This window comes from Glossina fuscipes, unplaced genomic scaffold, assembly GCF_014805625.2.
Source record: "Glossina fuscipes isolate IAEA_lab_2018 unplaced genomic scaffold, Yale_Gfus_2 27, whole genome shotgun sequence".
In the NCBI taxonomy this organism is placed as follows: domain Eukaryota; kingdom Metazoa; phylum Arthropoda; class Insecta; order Diptera; family Glossinidae; genus Glossina; species Glossina fuscipes.
Window position 1 is genome coordinate 1,023,466 of NW_023998422.1, and position 21,057 is coordinate 1,044,522.

At 33.0% G+C, this 21,057-nt stretch overlaps 4 protein-coding genes across 5 annotated transcripts; 2 read left to right on the top strand and 2 right to left on the bottom strand.

Moving 5' to 3' along the window:
• Positions 1-1,221: 1,221 nt before the first annotated feature.
• LOC119636095 (transcription factor grauzone-like) lies at positions 1,222-1,614 on the bottom strand. Its single transcript, XM_038031228.1, has 2 exons — positions 1,436-1,614; positions 1,222-1,375 (listed from the first exon to the last, which is right to left on the bottom strand). Exons 1-2 carry the CDS (start codon positions 1,609-1,611, stop codon positions 1,225-1,227), a joined length of 327 nt encoding a protein of 108 aa, XP_037887156.1. The 5' UTR covers positions 1,612-1,614; the 3' UTR covers positions 1,222-1,224.
• An 8,298-nt stretch (positions 1,615-9,912) lies between these two features.
• Positions 9,913-11,313, top strand: LOC119635952. Its single transcript, XM_038030999.1, has 4 exons — positions 9,913-10,129; positions 10,194-10,373; positions 10,434-10,904; positions 10,981-11,313. Exons 1-4 carry the CDS (start codon positions 9,953-9,955, stop codon positions 11,050-11,052), a joined length of 900 nt encoding a protein of 299 aa, XP_037886927.1. The 5' UTR covers positions 9,913-9,952; the 3' UTR covers positions 11,053-11,313.
• Positions 11,314-14,153: 2,840 nt separating this feature from the next.
• On the top strand, positions 14,154-14,899 carry LOC119635787 (malectin-like; the record flags this gene model as incomplete). Its single annotated transcript, XM_038030791.1, has 2 exons — positions 14,154-14,201; positions 14,267-14,899. Coding segments are annotated over 2 exons (636 nt in total), but the record flags the coding sequence as incomplete, so codon positions are not given.
• A 1,773-nt stretch (positions 14,900-16,672) lies between these two features.
• Positions 16,673-19,338, bottom strand: LOC119636052. 2 transcript variants are annotated; one of them, XM_038031137.1, is made up of 7 exons: positions 19,039-19,338; positions 18,789-18,976; positions 18,416-18,730; positions 17,609-18,360; positions 17,376-17,544; positions 16,968-17,321; positions 16,673-16,906 (listed from the first exon to the last, which is right to left on the bottom strand). In XM_038031137.1, the coding sequence occupies exons 1-7, from the start codon at positions 19,160-19,162 to the stop codon at positions 16,790-16,792; spliced, it is 2,019 nt and encodes a 672-aa protein (XP_037887065.1). In that variant the 5' UTR covers positions 19,163-19,338; the 3' UTR covers positions 16,673-16,789. The 2 variants fall into 2 exon arrangements, with proteins under 2 accessions (XP_037887065.1, XP_037887064.1); XM_038031136.1 differs by having other exon boundaries at positions 16,968-17,544.
• Between the last annotated feature and the right edge of the window lie 1,719 nt (positions 19,339-21,057).

A 21,057-nucleotide genomic window follows, 5' to 3' on the forward strand; every position in this document is an offset into this window, starting at 1 on the left:
TTTAAGAGTTTAGTCTTAGAATTTCTTTCTCTGGCGAAATTAATAATAATAATAATAATAATAATATAGTGTATCCCATAAGCGGTCGTAGAAAGCTTTCTTCCGCCGTAGAAAATCGTCAATTTTTAGATCGGTGCAATTTGCTTCGTTCCGGTCGAATGATCTGAACTCTTTTTCGATCCCGCTGTCAATTCAGCAATTGTAAGAGGAATATGTAAAACGATCGGAAGCAGATTAACTAAATATAAAGACAGTACTAAAACAAAACTTAACATAATTGGATTTAAAGAAAAAATCCTTAAAAAAAGTTCACAATTGTAGACCATTTTTTTTTTATAGAGTAAAATGTTACAATTTGCCAATAATTTTAGAGACAAAGATTTCTCGTTTTCATTTCAGAAAGTGGATTAAAACACTCTTTATAGTGCTGTTTGCAAATCAACGCGTAGCGTAGCGTTGGCGGGGCTGTTTCCGGTAACCGTTCATATAGCAATGTCTTTATAGTAAACAGTATTTTCGCAATTTTATAGATATGCTCTAACCATATCATTTACTTGTGATGTTAGTCGCATTTCTCTGAAAAAGTGTTATCATTATTTAAGTTATTTGATAATGTATATAAAGGAAACGTCACGGTCCCCATAGAACGTGAGCCCTTAAACAACTGCTATCAACAAACGACGTTCGACAACAGTAACAGAGAGTAGAAAAAAAAATTTCAATAAATATGAGTATATCATTTAAGGCGAAAGTAAAACAATCTGGTTCCTCGTGTTTCAAAGCATGTTGATTCAATAGGCAATGATGCTAAAAAAGTAAGTATGTTTATTGTTTGATTTTGGCAACGGCGATTAACGGAGTACGGATGATTCGAATACGCGAGCATTGTGGATGCATTTTCTTGGGATGTGATTGCATATGGATATTGAAATGGAAAGTTATCGTGCATAGAGGACGTATTGCATTCATAAGTGCGTAATAGATTATGAGCGCAAAGTTTGTGAGCCAACATGTCTTGTTGACTTGTTGATACCTTTTGGCAAATATTGCAGGCGCACAATTCTTTGGATTCCGAAAGGCAGTTGTTATGTCTCAATAGATGCCGTTGAAACGCAGCAGTGTTACACACAACTTTCCCGCACGTATCGCATAAACACTGCTCCTTGATATGAGCAGACAACAGAACACCTGTACTAAATCTAAAAACACGAAACGTGCAAATAATTACACTTTGTGACACTGTAATAGGTACACAGTAACAAATTTGCTGGGACACTGAGAACAAGCAAGTGTTTTGTCTTCATCCTTTTGATGTTTCATAAGAAAATGATTACGCATGGACTTACGATCGGGAAATACACGACTACAGTTCTCACTTCTAAAAAGAAAAAGCAAGTAATGTTTGTTTTTATCAACAAAAAAGGAATTCACTTACCTATAACATGCAGGATTTAAATGGGCGTGTGTGTGCTCAACAAGTAAGCCATGCTTAGAAAATTGCTTATTACAACATCTGACGCAGCCTCGCACGTTGTGTTCAGCACGCATATGCCGATTAAGGGCTGTAAAGTTGGTCGCCTCTTCATTGCATTGTTCACAATGCAGCGACATAAACTTGGCACTGGAGTGAAGTTAGCCCCCCAAGATAACCCACATTTTTGATGGTTCATGTCTTCGCTAAAAATGTCTTTGCTGAGTTACAATTTATTGCGAAATGAATAACAATAAAGTAAAATAAGTATTAAAATTAAATAATCTTAGCGACCGTACACATATAAAACATACTAAGTCGCTAATTACGAACGCAAAACCAAAACTGCTTAGTTATTGCTAGTAAATCTCATGCAAAGGTACGTTACAAATGAGTACGTTAAAATCGTATTATAACTATTTTTAGACTACAGTTTTTTGGTATGTCTTAAAGGACGCTAAAACCTATCAGAAAAACCTAATTTCATTGGCCTGTATAGGGGACATCACCTCGAAATTCGCCAAAAACCGGCTCTCCCCATATACCCAAAACACTAAATTAGTGATAAAAAATTTTTAAGAAATATCCCTATCGCAGATTTTTAATATGTTTTAAAGGACGCTAAAACCTATCAGAAAAACTTAATTTCATTACCCTGTATAGGGGACATCACCTCGAAATTCGCCAAAAACCGGTCCGCTTCATATTCACAAGACCGTAAAAGCAAAATGTTGCAATAATGTTGCTAATCAAATGTTCGAACTTATATACATAATGTTTTTGTTTCATTTGCTATCGATACAAATCATAAGAAAGAGAAAACAGGTAGTGAAGTGACTGCTAAGCGCACGCACACGAACATTTTTGCCATAGCATATATTTCATTAGCCTATAGAATGTTTTCAACAAAATTATACGCGATTCATATTTAGAAAATTGACGACAACTCAATACCGTACATATAAATTCTTAAGCAAGTGTATGGACAAACGCGTTACTATTGCAAATATATCCGCCTAATGCATAATCTTAAACATGCATGCTAAAAAAAGACAAAAACATTATGTGTATAAAATCAAACATTTCATTAGCAAATATTTCAGGCCTATGTACCATTAATAACACAATAAAAATAAATAAAAAAAAATAATCACAATTACTAAGTAATAATAACAATAGTTAAGCAAAATTGTAATACAATAAATATATAAATATAATGAAGACAAATGTACAAACTCTGTAATGTAGCTGCGTGTATACTTTTTGTATACTTTGAAAATTTAGCATTCTATAATCTAAACAGAAATAATGATCAAAAACAATGTGCAAAAACAATGATCTGGAACAGTATGAAAAAATTGATATATATTTCGGTCTCATTGCAAATGTACCTATGCATACGTTGTGTACAAAGTAATGTATATAAAGGCATTTATTGCTGTAACAATTGATAAAGAAGAAGAGAGAAAATATATAAACGGTACTCTATGAAATTTATGAGAAAGCGACTAAAGGCAGCAGATGCATGTGCTTTTAAAAGCAAAGATATATATATGACAATATTTACTGAGAAAAATATTTTTTGGATAATATAGAAATCTTTTATGTTTATTTTTTATTTATATATGCATACATGCATAATAGTAATATGTGAACCGTCTAATTTCTCTAGATTTTCTGTTTCAAGCAAGCGTAGTTGAATATCATCAGAAAGATATGATATATGTGTATTACCTACGTTGTGCGCTATAAAGGAAAACTGTAGCTACTTTCCGTATTTATTAGGCAAATGCGTGCAATTTTCCACACCACCCAAGAGGTATTGCACTAGGCGCGTTAACAGTTATTATAAATGGCTGCTTCCCCGAAAATATTTCAGACCTATGTACCATTAATAATACAATAAAAATAAATAAAAAAAAATAATCACAATTACTAAGTAATAATAACAATAGTTAAGCAAAATTGTAATACAATAAATATATAAATATAATGAAAATAATAAAATACATAAAATAAGAAAATATAACAAAGTACATTATGTAATAAATAATATGTTAACGTAATAGTAACAAAAAAAAAAAATACCGAATGCAAGAACATTTTTGGCTTAGAAATATTACAGCAAAGGGCGAATTCAAAGAACCCTATAAAGATTTCTAACAATTATTGTTACATAAAATACAAAAATTTTTCCATTCTTTATAGTAATCGCCAATACATCTCTTACAAATAACTCTATAACACTTGCTTTTCAGTTTCGCCAACGGTGTAACAGTGAAGACAATCATATGTTAATTCTTCACTGTATTGCAAGATTTTGTCCTTCATCTGTTTTCTGTAATCAGACGGACGCGCCAAGTCTACTAGAGCTTCATTTTTTACAATTCTTTCTAAGAATTGACGTACAAACACTCCGCAGTTCGTCTTGTCTTTTTTTTAGATTTTGTAAATCATGCTCTTCCGTTCTTGCTATCCACATATTATTTACTTTGTTGTTCTCTATTGCTTTAAATTTATTAAATAAAACCGATAAAATTGCCTCTTCATTGCCTACCGGATCAATATATATAAAAGTTTGGAAAGAGCAAATGTAAAATGGCTATTGTGGAGAATAGGTATAACTATTATTTTATATTGCAGTAAGGTTTGTTTAAATTTTTCATTGAGGTCAGAGTTGTCGCCGAAAAATATTAACGCTCCTTCCATACAACTGAAACAATATACACTGTTAATTTTCTTATCATATATAATAATGTGTAGATATAATTCCAACACATTATTATATAATTCTTGTTTATTATCCAAGCAAAATATATCATTTAACTCCATATGTGTTAAAAATGGCCTCTTCTCACTAGTGTAAATTGTTTCAAATATATAATTATACTTCCCCACAATAACCCGCTTTGATTTTAAAAGTCTATTTACTTTCGAAAAGCATTCGTCCGATGTATAATTCTTGAATATTTTTTGAGATAGCATGTTTTACGTTTTTATTTTTTTTTTGGGGTACGTTTCCATTTGTCTTCGAGTAATATCTCTGTATTTTTCAATTGCGTCCCATGTAAAACTTTTCCTTCAACGTGCTTCAAGTTTATTTCCTCTGTCTTTGCTTTTATATATTTGTACGACTCTCTTACATAGTCGGTGGGTCGTACATTTCTTTCGCCAGCTAAATTTATATTTTTAACTGTTGAAAAATAACCTTCCACTGGACTGTTGGAAGCGGGCTTTTTAGAATCTATGTATGTGCCCATTAAATTCGTCCATAAGGGAGCGTAAGCGACATATTTTTTCAATAAAATATCCGCGAAATGCGGATTGTAAAAAGGATTTTTATTTTTATCAGAACATTTATGAATGACTATTTCAACTTTTACTTGGGTATATATATCGTTACCTCTTTTGTAAAAATCACTTTGGGAATACGTTGGTTGTTTTACGTAAAATTTACTTTTATCGTCGGTGTCATAATTGTCACCGACAGAAGAGACTCCCTCATCGCAGCCCATTAAAAGGTTGTTTTCAACTTATTAAGGTGGCATATTGTGTATTTATTTTCATATTCGCTACAGAGTACAATCAAAAAACTTGTAACCCATTGGAAGAACCGTTCTATATTAGAACAATTTGTGTATTTATTTTCATATTCGCTACAGAGTACAATCAAAAAACTTGTAACCCATTGGAAGAACCGTTCTATATTAGAACAATACATTGCGATTATCATTTGCCGCTTTATGAACTTGTGTTCAGATTCATTAAAATGATTTTCTGCATCCTTATACAGAATCCTGATAATATGATTTGTACATAACTGTAATATAAGAAAGGACGGTTTGCCTAGTTTTTGGTCTAAGTTTTTGAAGCAAGCATTAATATATATTGGCAATTCCATATTACAAAAAACCCATAAGATGGCAGTTATTAAAGCCATACTCCAATCGGATATAATTCGTTGACAAATTGGCCAACGTAAATTATTATCCTTACAAAATGTTTTCACATATATTAAAAATCTTTCTATATCTGTAGAAAAATGTCTACTTAAAAACGACTCGCACAAAGGGAAGAGAATTCCTGTTTCATTCTCTTCTCTTTGTATGTGCGCTATTATAGAGTACATGAAAACCCTTTTAGAATTAAACGAAATTTTCTTTATAACATTCGCTGTTGCATCCATAAAAAGTGTATGCGGATTTAATTTTTGAATTAATGTAAGCTGGCTAAGGGAAAATAAATAAATTTCCAAAGGATAACTTATTTTTTGGATATAATCGGACCAATTTTTATCTTGCAGCATTAAGTAGAGGTCTATGAAAGGATCGGAATGTCTGGCCTTCTCATTTTTGGCTTCCGATCTTATTTTTCGAATTACTTGTGAAGATGGGACCGCGACTTGTCCCACTTGTCTTAACTCTTTACTTTGTTTGCACAAGTATACATCCCTCCACTTAGCTGCCTTTTGATCTTTTAATGTCATTTTTGCGATGTTTCGCTGTTTACCACGGACTTGCGGAATTTTGTATTCTAATACCGGATGTGTAACATTTTCGCAATTCGAAAACACATCAAATTGATGCAACAGGGGCTTATAAACGATTTTATATTTCTTACAACCGTTATAAAAATATATGCATTTAGCATAGATACATAATTTAAAATTGGTGGAATTCCAATTATGGCTAGTGTAAGTGATAGAGCAGACATTATTGACTAATGCGAATTTGCGCCTAATCAATTCCTTGGCGTATACGATGAACTGCTTTTGTCCAGAAAATGTTGGTTCATTAAGAAAATTCTCCTGCATGAAAACGGTTTCATACCTTGTAAATGTTACCGTACCTTCACGGTATTTGAAAGTGCTTCGCTGTAGCGAGGAACATAATGTCCCCAAAATCACCTTTTTGTTTGGTGTTTTTGGGGGTTTAATTTTTTCGCAGATCTGTTTATATTCCTCGTCTATGGAGTAGTTTACTGTTGTGCTGTTTACTTCTAATTCTTCAGCTTGCTTTGTTGATGTTAATATACAGCTGCTAGCCGAAGAAATGCTAGGCTGACTTTCAGTCTGCTTATCCTCCTCCAGATCCAGAGGAGTGTATTCAAGATTGGCCTTCAAATTCACCTGCGCATCTCCAAAATCACTGTTGTATGTATTTTGATCTTCATCCAACTTATTACCAAAGCTTGGTAGAGCTGATTCACTTGAACGTTGCAGTTCCGAAAATAATTCCGTTTTGCAAAATTCAAGTAAATCTCTCCGCCCCTTTCCAAGAGCACCCCAGTTTTCACAAATTTTTTCTATATATTTCGTAAAAGTTATAGAATCCGCTTCCTAAGTAATAAAAATACGAAATCGCATATATGCAAAATCAAATAAGAATATATACACAATGATAATTAGAGATAAAGTTTGCTAAGGGTCTGAAAATAAATTTTAATTTAACTAGCAAAGAAACTAGTGCCGCCAAGCTTAAAAATGTCGCCTATATTCACCTATATCACGTGAATCTATATAAAAGTACATGTCGAAAGAGAAAAAAAAATGCAAAGGTTTTTTTCGGGAACCATATTTAACAATTTGTTAAAATTATATACTTAAGATAACGCGCATCGCATTAACATGAACAGAAAAAAACAAATTTAACTTCTTTCCTAACAGATTCAAATTCGTTTTTTTCTACAAGTGACGCACACGTTGTATTGCTCTTGCAAAGATCAAAATGCTTTGTCGTAATTTATTTTTTATTTTTCTTTTTCCTTATCTAACAGTAACCTAGCGCGCGCGTATGCTATATCTAATCTATATTTAGTCTCTTTAGCGTAGTCGTCTATGTTATATAGTGGGTCAATGTTTTTGCTGTGATTTGTTAATTGTGTTGGTGGCTTTGCAAATACTAGTTCATAAGGACAGTAATTGTGTGTTGTGGAAGGTGTTGTGTTGAAACAATATTGGAAATATTTTATCCAAATATCCCAATCATTCAATTCAGGTGATATATATGAACGGATGTACTCATTGAACGTTCGGTGGTTGCGTTCCACCGTGCCGAGTGTCTGATGGTGGTGGGCTGTTGATGTTATATTGTCAATTTTGAGGTACTTACATAAATCGTTCATTAGTACATTCTTGTATTCGGTTCCTTGGTCCGTTACAAGTGTTTTCATGGGCCCGTAGTTTAGTATGAAGTTCTCGAAGATTGCTTTTGCTACGGTTTTAGCACTTTTATCTGTGACCGGAATTGTCACTAAATATTTGGTAAGGTCGCGTATTCATTACCTTTTTCTGTCCTTGGTAATGGGCCTATGGTGTCGACTACAACTGTATCGAAAGCAGTTGCTGGTGTTGGGGTTATGGTCATTGGGGTTTGGGTATAGGTTGTAATTTTGGCTTTTTGGCATAGCGAACATTCTTTGACATACTTGGCTATTGTTTTTGTCATTTGCGGCCAGTAATAGTACCTTCGTATTTTCCACAAGGTACGTGTGATTCCAGTGTGACCCCCTTCTATTGGGTCATTGTGGTATTTTTGTAGAATGGTTTTGATTGCGGGCTTATTATTTTTGTTTATAATTGTCACCTCTTGGAGTAGCGCTACTCTTATATTTTTTAATATCTTATTGCCCATTATTTTAAATTGGTTCTGCGATACGGATTCAAAAATCCTCTCGCTTGGTGACATTTTGAAATTCGACAATTTTATTATACCGGCTTCTATTTCAAGCCTTTGGAAAAACTGACCTAAGTCGAGTTTTCCATTGGTATAAATGTCGTTTATTACGAATTTGGCAATTATTTTCCTCCCATGTTTCATGCAACATTTATCGGAGGCAAATTTTAATTGCACAAATTTCCGTACGTCATTATTATTAATGACTTTATAGACTTTGGGCGCCGCATTCTTATGTTCGCTTACATGTCGCTTTTCTGTGCAGTTATCTTTCTGCCGCGTTGCAAATCTTGTTACTACCGTATATAGTTTGCTGTTTATTTCCTTCAGATCTTTAATTGTTATGCGGGATAGGGCGTCCGCTACGTAATTATCTTTCCCCTTGAGGTACTCTAGCGTAAAATCGTATTCTTCCAAATCTAGTCGTAGACGAGTAAGTTTTGAACTTGGGTTTTTCATAGAGAACAGGTATACCAATGGTCTATGGTCGGATTTTACTAAAAATTGTCGTCCGTATATGTAGGGTCTGAAATGCTTGATTGCCCAGTGTATTGCGATTAGCTCTTGTTCGGTAGTGGATTTATTTGTTTCCCTTTTTGTGAATGTTCTTGAGGCGTAGGAAACTGGGAGTTGTACTCCGTTGTACTGCTGTGTGAGTACTGCGCCGCAGGCGTATTTGCTAGCATCTGTTGTTATGCAGAATGCTTTTTTGAAGTCTGGATATTGCAATAATGTTCGTTTTAGTAGTTCATTTTTTAGATGCTCGAATGCCTGATTGCATGCTGGAGTTCATTCGAATGGGACTCTCTTTCTGCATAGTTTAGTTAAGTGGCATGAATATTCTGAAAAATTTTTTATAAAGCGTCTGTAATAGTTGCAAAACGCAACGAAACGTCTTACACTGTCTGCATCAGTGGGATGATCAATAGCCAGTAGTAGTTTACCTTTTGGTATATTATGCGTCGTTTTCAGAGCGTCAGTTTTTAAAAGCTCTATATCTCCGGCTGTGTCTGATATCAAACAAACACATCTGTTCTCTCGATGTTGACTGAACATAAACGCCAACTTGTCGAATTGGCAATCATAGATGAATTACAAGTCGACTGTCGCATAAAAAGAAGTATGTTTTATTGGAAGCGCTATCCTTTTTTACGACTTGTTTTAAAATTTTAGATTAATTATTTGATGCTACAACGGCTTTTAATACCAATAAGTCCGAATATAGCCTTCAGACAACCCAAAAAATTAGGTTTCTGTTTCTCTTTGCTTATAAAATAGTACGATAACGCGGCTTCCAATTGTGTCTATTACTTGGGACTTTTTAATCCACAAATAGGAATAACGCATAATTATTTGGCTCCTAAGAAGAGTAAATTTTATGTTTCGTACTTGTATTTGCAAGATAAACAACTCTGTCGATGCTTTTTTTTGTTGGTCGCAACGTCTTAATGGATTTATTTTTTAATAAAAAAATAGAACTTTTTTTTTTTTGCGTTTAATCATTTTCAATTACCATAACATTCCTTTTCGTTTTCAGCCAAAGTTTGCAACACTGTCTGACTTTCAAGAACTCAACAAGAACACTTACACACACACACACACACAATTACATTTAACATGCTCACTCCAGTTATTACGGCCGCTCTTTTTTTTTTGTTACGTTTTATACATAATCGTGACTAAAAATTACAACAGTTTATTATTTGAACATATAAACCACAAATCTATTGGCTTGGTCCATCTCTGTTCAACATACCAAAAAAAAAAGAAAATAAAATTTGATCAAGAACTGAGCCTGTAAGAAAACATGAGTGACCAGTTTGAAACTGCTAATAAAAGCGACACTAATTTGAAGAATCAAAGTGATGGCATGCATTTAATAGTCGAATCAACTTATCAATTGTCCACGCTGAAGCAGCATATACAGCAATCATGTTTGGCGGAAAAGTGTAAATTTTTAGAAGACTGTGATAAGATTGACGAAGTATATAAATAATACGCCTCATAACTATTGCAAATAAATTAAAAATATTTCTTTATTATTTTAGATATGTCGAAGATTTTTAAATTTATTAAAAGAAGAAGAATTAAATTTGGATGAGATTACCAATATATTTGTGGCTGCTTGTATGTGTTATTACATTCAACCAACGACAGAGAATATTGATTGGCGTTCTCAGTTTCTTCAAAAAGCTTTTCAATATGTGGATACATTGAGTCCTCTGCACGTTAGTATAATGATGTTAATTAAAAAAATATAGACCAATTAGAAAATATTTGTTTATTAGCTACATGTAGCATCTAAACGGTTATGGGAGGCTTTAAAAACAGATGGAATCGAGTTTGTTTTTAATTTACTCTCTTTAAGTCATCGCATTTCCATTGCTAGCGAAACTGGTCGGGCTATAGCTATTTGTTTGATCTGGGCCATTTTGTGCGAGATTACCGAAAATACTATTGAAATGTATTGTTTTCACGAATTTCATGATCTTGTTAAAATGCTCAATGAGATTGACGAGTCAATGCTGCAAATGGAGGATAACCTACGCATTGTTTATATTTTAATACAATGTATTGGATTCCTGATTAACACTATCGTGTTTGGTGATAATGAGAGTTTCAAAAAAGCAGGTTATCGCAATTATTTCTCGTATACCAAACGGGACTTAGATAAATTAAAACATTATTTGGAACGTTTGAGCTCTCAGTTAAGCATCAGGGTCAGTCAAGGAGATAATCATTATGATTTACGGATGACGGTAGGTTCTCATTTTCAAAACAAGGGAATCATTGTTTAATTTTCTTTTTAATTCTACCGATTTCTACGATTTTCAGCTCATAGAGTATCTTAAAGTGAATACTACCAGCGTGCTGGAATGGAAGATAAGTAAAAAGCAATCTAAGTAAAGTTGGCTTTACGTTGTATGTTAGGTACGTAGGTAGGTAGATTATAATATTCATTAGAGCACAAAGATGTTATTGAAGCAAGTTGTTCAAATAAATAGAAATGTTTAACATCATACGGTAAAAATTGCACGTTTTTAAACATGTGAAGTGACTATATTCGTCTTGAACGCGATCTATATTATTCGTCTTGTAGTGAAAACACAATTAAAGGTTCGTTTTAATAATTCTTTATTACGAATGCTTTTACAAAGCACTTAATATTTTACTATCTTACTATTATTCTGACCTAACTGATGTATGGTCAGTATCTTTTATAGGAAATAACTTAATGCTAACTTAAGCAATTAATATAACTAAAGTAGGTTATCGTTTAATAACGTAAGCATATAATATATGTAACGGCCGCGAACAAACCTTGGGTAGGGTGTCTGTCGGTCTGTATCAACCGCAAGTATCTGAATAACGGCATGCCGTTAGACAAAATCATGCGATTTTGTGATACTGTTTATAAATCACATGATCTTGCGGGATATGAGTGTTTTATTCTCTTCTTTTTCCCTTTTTGCATAGCAACAGGCGAAATCCCATGATTTTGCGGTACTCCTTTTTTTCCTTTTGCTTTTGCAAGCATAGGCAAAATCGTATGATTTTGCGGGATCTATGCCTGCTCTTGTGAGAGTAGCGGCAAGCCGTTATAGAGAGAGCAACAGGAAGAAGAAGAGGGAAATTGAGTAAAAAGGAGAAGTCTGTCTGCGTTTTAAATTTAAGTCAGAGGGGATAGTTTTAAGTTGAGTTTAGTTCTAGTGGAGTTGCAGTGTAGACCTCAACGAGTGCGCTTGCTTTTCGATTGTTTTTTGATTGTACGGCTGAGCCGTGGTTGTTTTTTGCTTTTTCTGAAATATGGGCACAAACTGAAAATCGAAATTCAAAAAAGGATAAATTTTAATTAAAACCTCAAAAAAAAAAAAAGGATAAATGTTAATTAAAACCTCAAATAACAGAAAAAAGAACCAATAAAAAAAAAAAGGTGGAACAATTAAAAGAAGCATTTTGTGTGTGTTCTCGCGACGAAGAAATTTTTCTTCTGCCAACAAAAGTTTACAAATTAAATCCTTTGTGTAAATAATTGTACAAAATCTAAATATATATATATATATATATATTTATAGACAGGTATATATATACATGTATACGTATGTATATGCATAAGAAAAGTTCATAGGAACATATTTGTGTCTAATTGTGTAAAAGAATATATAACCAATCAACTCTGTATAACATAAAAAAAAAAAAAGAAAAAAAAATTTCTTTTTGTATGCGTGCTTTTGAAACAAAAAAAAAAAAAATAAAAAAATATTTATATACATATTGAATTCTACGATTGTAAAACTATATAAAAATAAAGGAAAAAAACAAGGATCAATGTGTTTGCCTCAATCAAGATGTGTTAAGAGAAAGAAGAATAATTTTCCAGTAGCTTATGAATTACGTGCACCCACATGCACCTACATCCCAGCTGTGTTGTGATTGTGCCGACGACGTAAGACGAACTTCCTACTTCCTTGCCGTGGACAGGAGCCGCCGAAGGAGACAGCCACGACATCGCGAGAGGATTGTATTGTAAGTTACTTTAGTTATTTATTCCCCTGTTGTTTTGTGTCCCCGATGAGTAGTTAAGCGCTACAGCTGCCACCGCTGTGCCTGAGAAGAAGGGGTGTGCATATGATGGCTATGTAGGGCCGACGCTAGACGACGACCGACTGACTTACAGTGGACGGACAGACAGCAGACAACCGACGGGACTTTTCTTTTTATTTTATTTTTATTTCTTTGTCAGAAAAAGACAAATACTCAGCCGGCAATGAAAGTAACGAGTCTCATGACATATATTAATAGCTTACTACTAAAATTGCACTACCTTAACTAGGTTAGTAGAAAAATGTAAATTTAGCAATAATTTGTAAATTACGGTAGAGTGCGACTGATCGATAATACTACACCTTTCCTCTTGGGAAGAATGATCTTTAACAATGAATGATCATTCTTGGGTTTATCAATTATCGATGTTATTGCCTCTACCGTAGTCTTATAGTGTACATATATTTTGTGTGAGGTTTTTATAAATATTTGTATATAAAATTTGTTTGTATTACAAAAAAAAAAAAAAAAATATTTCATTTATTTACATAGGGTTCTTATACATAATTATACTTTTACAAAACAAAAATTTTGTTTCTGTAGGTTTCTTATACGTACTTATATATTAAAAAAAAAATTGTTTGTACAGTTTATATTTTTATTTTGTGTGTGTGTAGTTTATATTTATATTTTTTGTGTAGGTTATATTTATATTTTTTTAGTGTAGGCGCCTTACACTTAGGTAACTCATGAAGCTTCGTGATATAATTTTAACCTATTTTTGTGTGTGATTTGAGTTTTATTTTTATTGTCTATTATTTTAATATTATTATTATCCTTAATTTCTATGACCTTATACGGTCCTAAATACTTATTCAGTAACTTATGCCCTACTTCATTTCTTAGGAGTACTAGGTTGCCTACTACTAGTGGTAAATTGTTAGTTTTCCTGTCGTAATTTATTTTTTGTTTTTCTTTTTCCTTATCTAACAGTAACCTAGCGCGCGCGTATGCTATATCTAATCTATATTTAGTCTCTTTGAATTTTTTCCAATTTTTCATGTTTTTCATTGATTTTTTATCAATTTTTCATTTTTTTCATTGATTTTTTATCAATTTCTCATTTCTTTCTTTCCAATTACATTTAAGCTACATTCATTTAATATACATTAATTATACAAATTAAACAAATTTTTCATCGATTTTTTATCAATTTATCGTACCCCAAATTGATTTTTTGCCAATTTTTCATGATTTTCATTGATTTTTTATCAATTTTTCATTTTTTTCATCGATTTGTGTTTATCTTACATTTTACTTTACATTATGTGATTCGTAATTGGGCTTTATACCGTACATTATTTGTAGGAAATGAAAAACAAGCACCATTTTGAGAACGTTTGGAGGAAAGCCTTTCACATATAGGCCTATATCTCCAGTAACGTATTGTAATTTCTTTTGTTTTGGTACTAAAATTTTGCGAAGTTTATTTTACTCAACTAAATAAAAAAGTAAGCAAAAAAGGAGAAAGGTAAAATGAGAAAAAAATTAAATTTAAATATTCAAAACTTTTCAGATATTTGATGTGGTCTTAAATCGTCGTCATGTTATAGTGTCTGAATTGGACATATTCGCTGAAGCGGGTGACGGCACTGCCCATCTTGAATACGTCTTTTTTACAGTTATCTTGGATAAATCTAAGTACAAGGAGGAAGTGTCTAATAACTTGGTACGTTTCGATTTCATGAAGGGTCCTTACGACAATCCGAAAATGAATGCTTCCATATTATTGAAAAGAGACGTTCAACGTATACCATGGCTAAAGTCTTTACATAAAGACACTTTCTATCGGGATATAGACGACAGTGCTTCCATTAGAGGCGCGAATAAAAAGAAGATCCTTAATGGCCAACATAGAAAATTAGTTTCCAATGGAGAAGATACCGAAACGGATGAGTATCCAGAGAAATTACCAACACTGGATAATGCAGAAAATATTAACGATGAATTCCATGAATTACTTTCGAAAACAGAAAGCCCTCGTAACCCAAGCGGTCCGCGACAAACGGGCCCATATTCGATGGACGATTCTACATTACTTTTACCAGTATTTATAGCTATTGGAGCATTTATTCCGTTATTGTTTTGTTTGTGTAAACTTTAATTTAAGGAAACGTTGAATTCCTAGTAACAAATTGCTGCGCTCACTACATTTGTTCTGTACTATCTCCTATTTATTTTCATATTTCGAAATTGTCTTTCCTCTTTTTTTCTATCCTTGCTAGATTAACTGTACATTAAATATTAAACATGCACAAGAGTAGTGTTAGTGTTATCCATTAAACATGCATAAGAGTAGTGTTAAGTTTTGAGCCTTTTTTTGTTTTTTTTTTCCTTTTTTGAACTTTGTTTTCAGGTACTTAGTATAGTGCAAAGTAGGAAAACATAGGAAATAATAATTGTAATACTTTTCTATTCATAGGAATTACCATAAACATATGAATTGGTTTTAATTTTGTCATTTAGCCTACTTTGTGAAGTAACTTCTTTTTTGTTGTTGTAAAGCATTACCTTTTTTACAATCAAATGCGAAGTATATCGAAATGTGCACAGTACTTTTTTTTTTTTTTTGCATTAAGAATGTATGAATTAATGGCAAATGACATCTAAAGGTTACGGTGACTGTTACTTTAGTTTACAAATAAACATTGTTCTTTGGCAGTTAAGAAATTTATTTTCCTAATTTTTCTTCTAACAAGACCATCTAAGAGTTTTTATTATTAAATTGAAAATATTTATGTATTATGCAGTTATTATTTTGTAAATAAATATTTATAGTATTAAAACAGGTCGTCATAAAGTTTGCGAAGCAGTCGTGCTATTCTACCTACTCGCGGATGTACTGCTTTATAGTATATCCCATCCGCCTGATTAGCCGAAGGGGAGGAATCTCGACTAGCAAGTCAATGGTCGTGGGTTCGAATCTCAAGTGTGGTAGAGTTTTTAATAAAAAGCCGATAGCCTTAGATGCTAGTGCTTTTAAGAGTTTAGTCTTAGAATTTATTTCTCTGGCGAAATTAATAATAATAATAATAATAATAATATAGTGTATCCCATAAGCGGTCGTAGAAAGCTTTCTTCCGCCGTAGAAAATCGTCAAATTTTAAATCGGTGCAAACTGCTTCGTTCCGGTCGAATGATCTGAACTCTTTTTCGATCCCGCTGTCAATTCAGCAATTGTAAGAGGAATATGTAAAACGATCGGAAGCAGATTAACTAAATATAAAGACAGTACTAAAACAAAACTTAACATAATTGGATTTAAAGAAAAAATCCTTAAAAAAAGTTCACAATTGTAGACCATTTTTTTTTATAGAGTAAAATTTTACAATTTTCCAATAATTTTAGAGACAAAGATCTCTCGGATTATGAGCCTATAAGAGAACAAGCCTTTTCCATGTGTCAAGTGTAAAACCTGTCATATCTTCCTTCTAAAAATACACATCTTGAATCAGATAGCATCTTTTAATACGTAAATTGGAAGTTTTCAGGTATGGGTTTGATGCCTCATGCAACTCATTGAAATAGTAATTTTTACAAATGTAAAGTACAGTGGTAAACTTGGTTCTGTTGTGACCGTCATCAGCGGCCTTCTCTCACAGCGGAGAGCTAGTCAATAATTTCGAACGTCTCCAACCTTTCTGTTACTTGAACATTCGCGGATGTGGAGATATTGTCGGCTTAACCGAGAGAGTGGCTCAAGAACGGGGCTTATCCGTTTTGAGATGGCCGCAACAATTGAATATAGTAAAAGCGAGTATACGCGATATTGCAAGGTAAACATGAATCATATCAAAATAACAAAAATTGGAGGGGGAAAAAGGGCAGACACAGATGAGTGTTTATAATTTAAATGAAAATGAATTTTCTAAATTGCATTTATCTATTGATTTAGTGGCATCTTTTGTTGATAGATTTTGTATAAGTTAAAAAGAACGACTTTATTGACTGTTTGTTAAACTAGCTTACAAGATTTCAGAGATATTTCATTAATAACAATGAAGTGATTATACACGGAGTAATGTTGATGCAGTGTATGTTAAGTTGGACTTTCTTCGGCTAACAAATTTTCTCTCGCCTGCTGCCGCTTACATCTAGGGCAAGGTTGGCGAGCATCTAAACATTCAGCATGGAAAACTGATCCACACTTTGAACACTGTGATGATGGAAATGCATTCATTTTGAATCGATCAATATATACGAATTATTAGACTTACCCTAAATGTAGTTTCTATATGGAAGGGATATAAAATGCGTGAGCTTTTGCATATTTCACAAATAAAACCTTTAACTTTGCACAACGAGCACTTTAAAATATGGGATTCACCAGCTTTAAAAGCTGAGTGCAATTGTTGATAAAGGCTGCCACGCTGTATCATAAGTAAGTCTCCAATAGAATACTGATGTATATGTTCGTACAAATACTCTTTTCCAAAAAATTTACGTTGTAGTTCTTCGAAACTTATAGTTGAACACGTACATAAATAAGCGCGGATAAAATTTAAACGTATGCGAAGAGATTGCATTTCTGCCATGCATTCAGATGCATTGTAAATGTCTGGATTCAAAACCTGAATTTTTAAGTTTACATGTATAAATGCAAAAAATAGCGCAATTTTTAATACCTTTAAATCAATAAATGGTTGATTACGAAATTCTGATAGAAATGTCGCTGCCCTCTTCGAAATGTAATGCTTCCGAAAGTCCCAGTTATAAATAACTTTTGCCGGTATCACTGCAGGTTCCAAGTCCATACAACCAGTGCAAAAATAGTTGCCGCTGAAAGCACAAACTCTAAAAGGTTAGAAAAAGTAAGTTATCGGAGGATGTCATATCTAGCAAATGCAGGGATCCTAACCGAAAATTTGAATAGCCAATCCCCAAAGGATGCTGACACGATTTACAAAGAAAACCTTGACTGTCTAAACCAGGTTCTCGACCGAGCTTGCACAGCTGCTCTACCATTTCCTGAAGATCCTCTATGTCGAATTTTTCTAATACATCGCCGGAAATAAATTCGAAACTTGCATCTTTCTGTGTTTCTGATTTGTCGCAATCATCGCTATCATCATCATTATGAATTTCCCCTGTACTGACGGAATTTTGTGTAAGGAATTTCGTCCAAATTTCCGTCCATTCAACTTCTCTATTTCTTTGATGCTTCCTTAATAAAGAATTATAACTACAGCGATCCGTAGGTAAAGAAGGTAACGAGCTTGCCGTGCTTGTTACGCTTGTAGAGCGTTGCATATTGCGATCTGCCACGTCTTGTTGGTTGTTCAATTCGGAGCACCATGATTTATGCATTAAACTGTTCAATAAATTTTCAGAAACTTTCTCATTAGGAGGTTCGGTATTCGGACTTTGCACTAAATATTTCTGAGAATTAGTTTCCTCTTCATCGATGGTGTTCATTTCGTCAACTGCTTGCAAAAGTAAATCAATATTATTGCGGTTGTTTAAATTGTCGGCAGGGAAATTGCTGCTGCGCTGGAAAGGACTATTTGAAATTGATTCACTGAATAATTCATAAGGACGCACAGGCTGCGGCATGGGTATGGCATTCGAATCACTTGTTATAGACCCAGCCACGTCAAGACCACTGGTGACCTGTTACAATTTCAATTTGACGGTTTAAATAATTTCTCATATTTTCTTCATTTACCGGACAGTTCTTTAAAGGCGGCGTCCACAGGCCAGACAATTGTAAAGCTGCATCCGGCCATTGATTTAGAAGGCTTGAGTTGTAAAACAGCTTGATTTCTAAACAGCACTCCTCGAATTTAGTTAATACATTGATAACCTTTGATAAACGCACTGTATCCTTCAGAAGAGCATACTTTTTATAGTAAGGACTCAAAGAGGATGAACTTTTGCTTATATTGCCAAGATAGGAAGAAAGTAGATTGTCATTTAAAGAAATGCGTACCCATGCACGGCATTGTCCAATTTCCGATGTTATTTGCGTCAAGCTTTGCACCTAATTTTCATGGCAATGACAGTAATATCGATGTAAGTTGCTAAAGAAATATACTGACTTGTTCAATAACTCCTTTATGTAAAAAAATTAATATGGGAGACCAAAAAGAGGGATTAGGACGTCGCTCTTCATCTCCTGCAATTATAGAAATTGTCTGCCAGAGGAAGGAGTCTTTTAGGCCATGGAGGAATATCGCCTCCAAAGTCGTACATAACGCACCTGTGCTTTCACACAGATTGAAGTCATCTGTTAACGATTAAAAAATGATTTCTACACGTAATTGGAAAAATAATTTGAAATATATTTACTTTTCTTATTATATCCAGCTTCATATTCGACCTCTTTTATATTTTCTTTTAAAGCGTCCAGTAAAGCTTCTTTTATAGCTATTTCTTGCTTACCAAACCATTGCTCGCGATGTAGAGATATCATAGTCGGTTCTAAGAATTATCCAGAGGGTTTATATGGTCACAAAAAAGGATTCGCTTCATAAGTTTAAACTCCTTTGTTTACGAAAAATAAACTTGAACACACACAACTGTGTTATTAAAAATCGAGTAATGAAGCGCTGTAAAATAATGTAATGCACGACCAAACTAACCATCTTGCAAAATGCAGAGTTTATATGAGAAGCAAACTAAACAACGAATTGAACAGTTATTAGATGTTTCTATTCCACCAATTTCTTCTGAAGTGAATTTGCAAATATATATGAAATGTCAAGAAAATTTTAAAAGTTTAAGAAAACCTGTTTATTCCGACTTGCAAAAGAGGTTGTCAAAGTAGCAAGTGTCTTTCGTGTGATTATTATTATTAAGAAAAAAATTGTCCAAAAAAGATCGTTGAACAAAATAGAAATCGTCTCATCACAATAGAAAACACTTCGCCTAAAGAATTTAAGAGAGATATTCATGTATTCCATGAATTTGCAAAATCGAATAACCATGAAATTGAAGAAAACATTTGCAAAAACATTTAGATATTCAAAGAATACTTAGTAGAGTTAAGCGTAGTAGTATAGTAAAATCCTAGATAATAATCAGTGGAAACAAATTTTCGTATTAGGCTAATTACAATCTCAAGCCCTCACACTAGAGTAAACGTATAATTAAGTGAATATGCAAAGTTCGTGGCTTTATTTCTCAGTTTATTTACAATATATATTGTTTAGAGTTCATTTTTTAGTAATAAGAAATCATGTTCTTCGTTTGTGAGCAATTTTCTTTCTGTCAATTTTACAACTCCCGTTTTTCTTCTTTCTTTTTTATTCGCTTAATCAGCAGTGCACTCTGCAATAGAGTGTAAACTCTTCATGTTACTTCAATACGGCAATGGTAAACATGGATACTTCCTTATCATCCTTGATATTTATGAAGAAGAAAGATGGGTCCTTCTCCTTGGGTTTTCCTCCACCTACCTATATAACGACATTATATTTAACAATACGTAGTAATTGTAGGGATTAGTTGTTGAACGCAAGCTTTACTTTCAATTGATTTTACAGAATATTGGCACGAGTTCTTCTTTTTTTTTTTTTTTTTTTTGGTATGTTGAATAGAGATGGACTAAGGCACGAGTTCTTAGAATAAAAATATTTCACACTGGTGTTGCCAATTTTTAATATTTCTCAAAAATAAATTCTTTTGATATTCTTATTTTGGAAATCCTTACATCTCGAGAATATTGTCAAAAAAAAGGTTTTTCTTACACTTACATTGGTTTCGTTTTTTCGGTTTTGCGCCAGGTAATGCTTTACGTTAAATCACAATTACTTTGTATTATAATAACATATTTTTCGAACTATAAGACGTGTCTTTTTACAGAGAAAAATGGACTCAAAGTTTAGATGCGTCTTATGATCCAAAGGTAGCATTAAAATATTTTTTCAATAAATTGTCTCTAACTTTGATATTCGTGAAGCACGTCAACAATAGTTCAGATGAAAGTAATACGAATGGTGAAATTCACGAGACCAGCGATAGTACGAGACTGAAGTACGAGTTATGTTAACAATAAATAAAAATTTTGATTCGAAAGTAACATTAAAATATATTGTTCTAAAAATCATTTTATAAATTTGAAGTACGTCTTATAGTCCGAAAAATACCGTACCTCGATGTGTACGTACTTTTTTCCTCGAAAGAAGCTGCGCAAAATTAATTAACTTATTTGGCAAATTTTTCTTTTTCACACTATTCTAAAATAACGGAAAGCAATCAACAAAAGTGAATCAATGATTTTTCTTCCTCTTCAGCAACAATTTTTTAAATTCAGAGGTTGATTTTTAAGAATGTTCAGAAAATTTACAAGTAGCTGCAACGTCAATA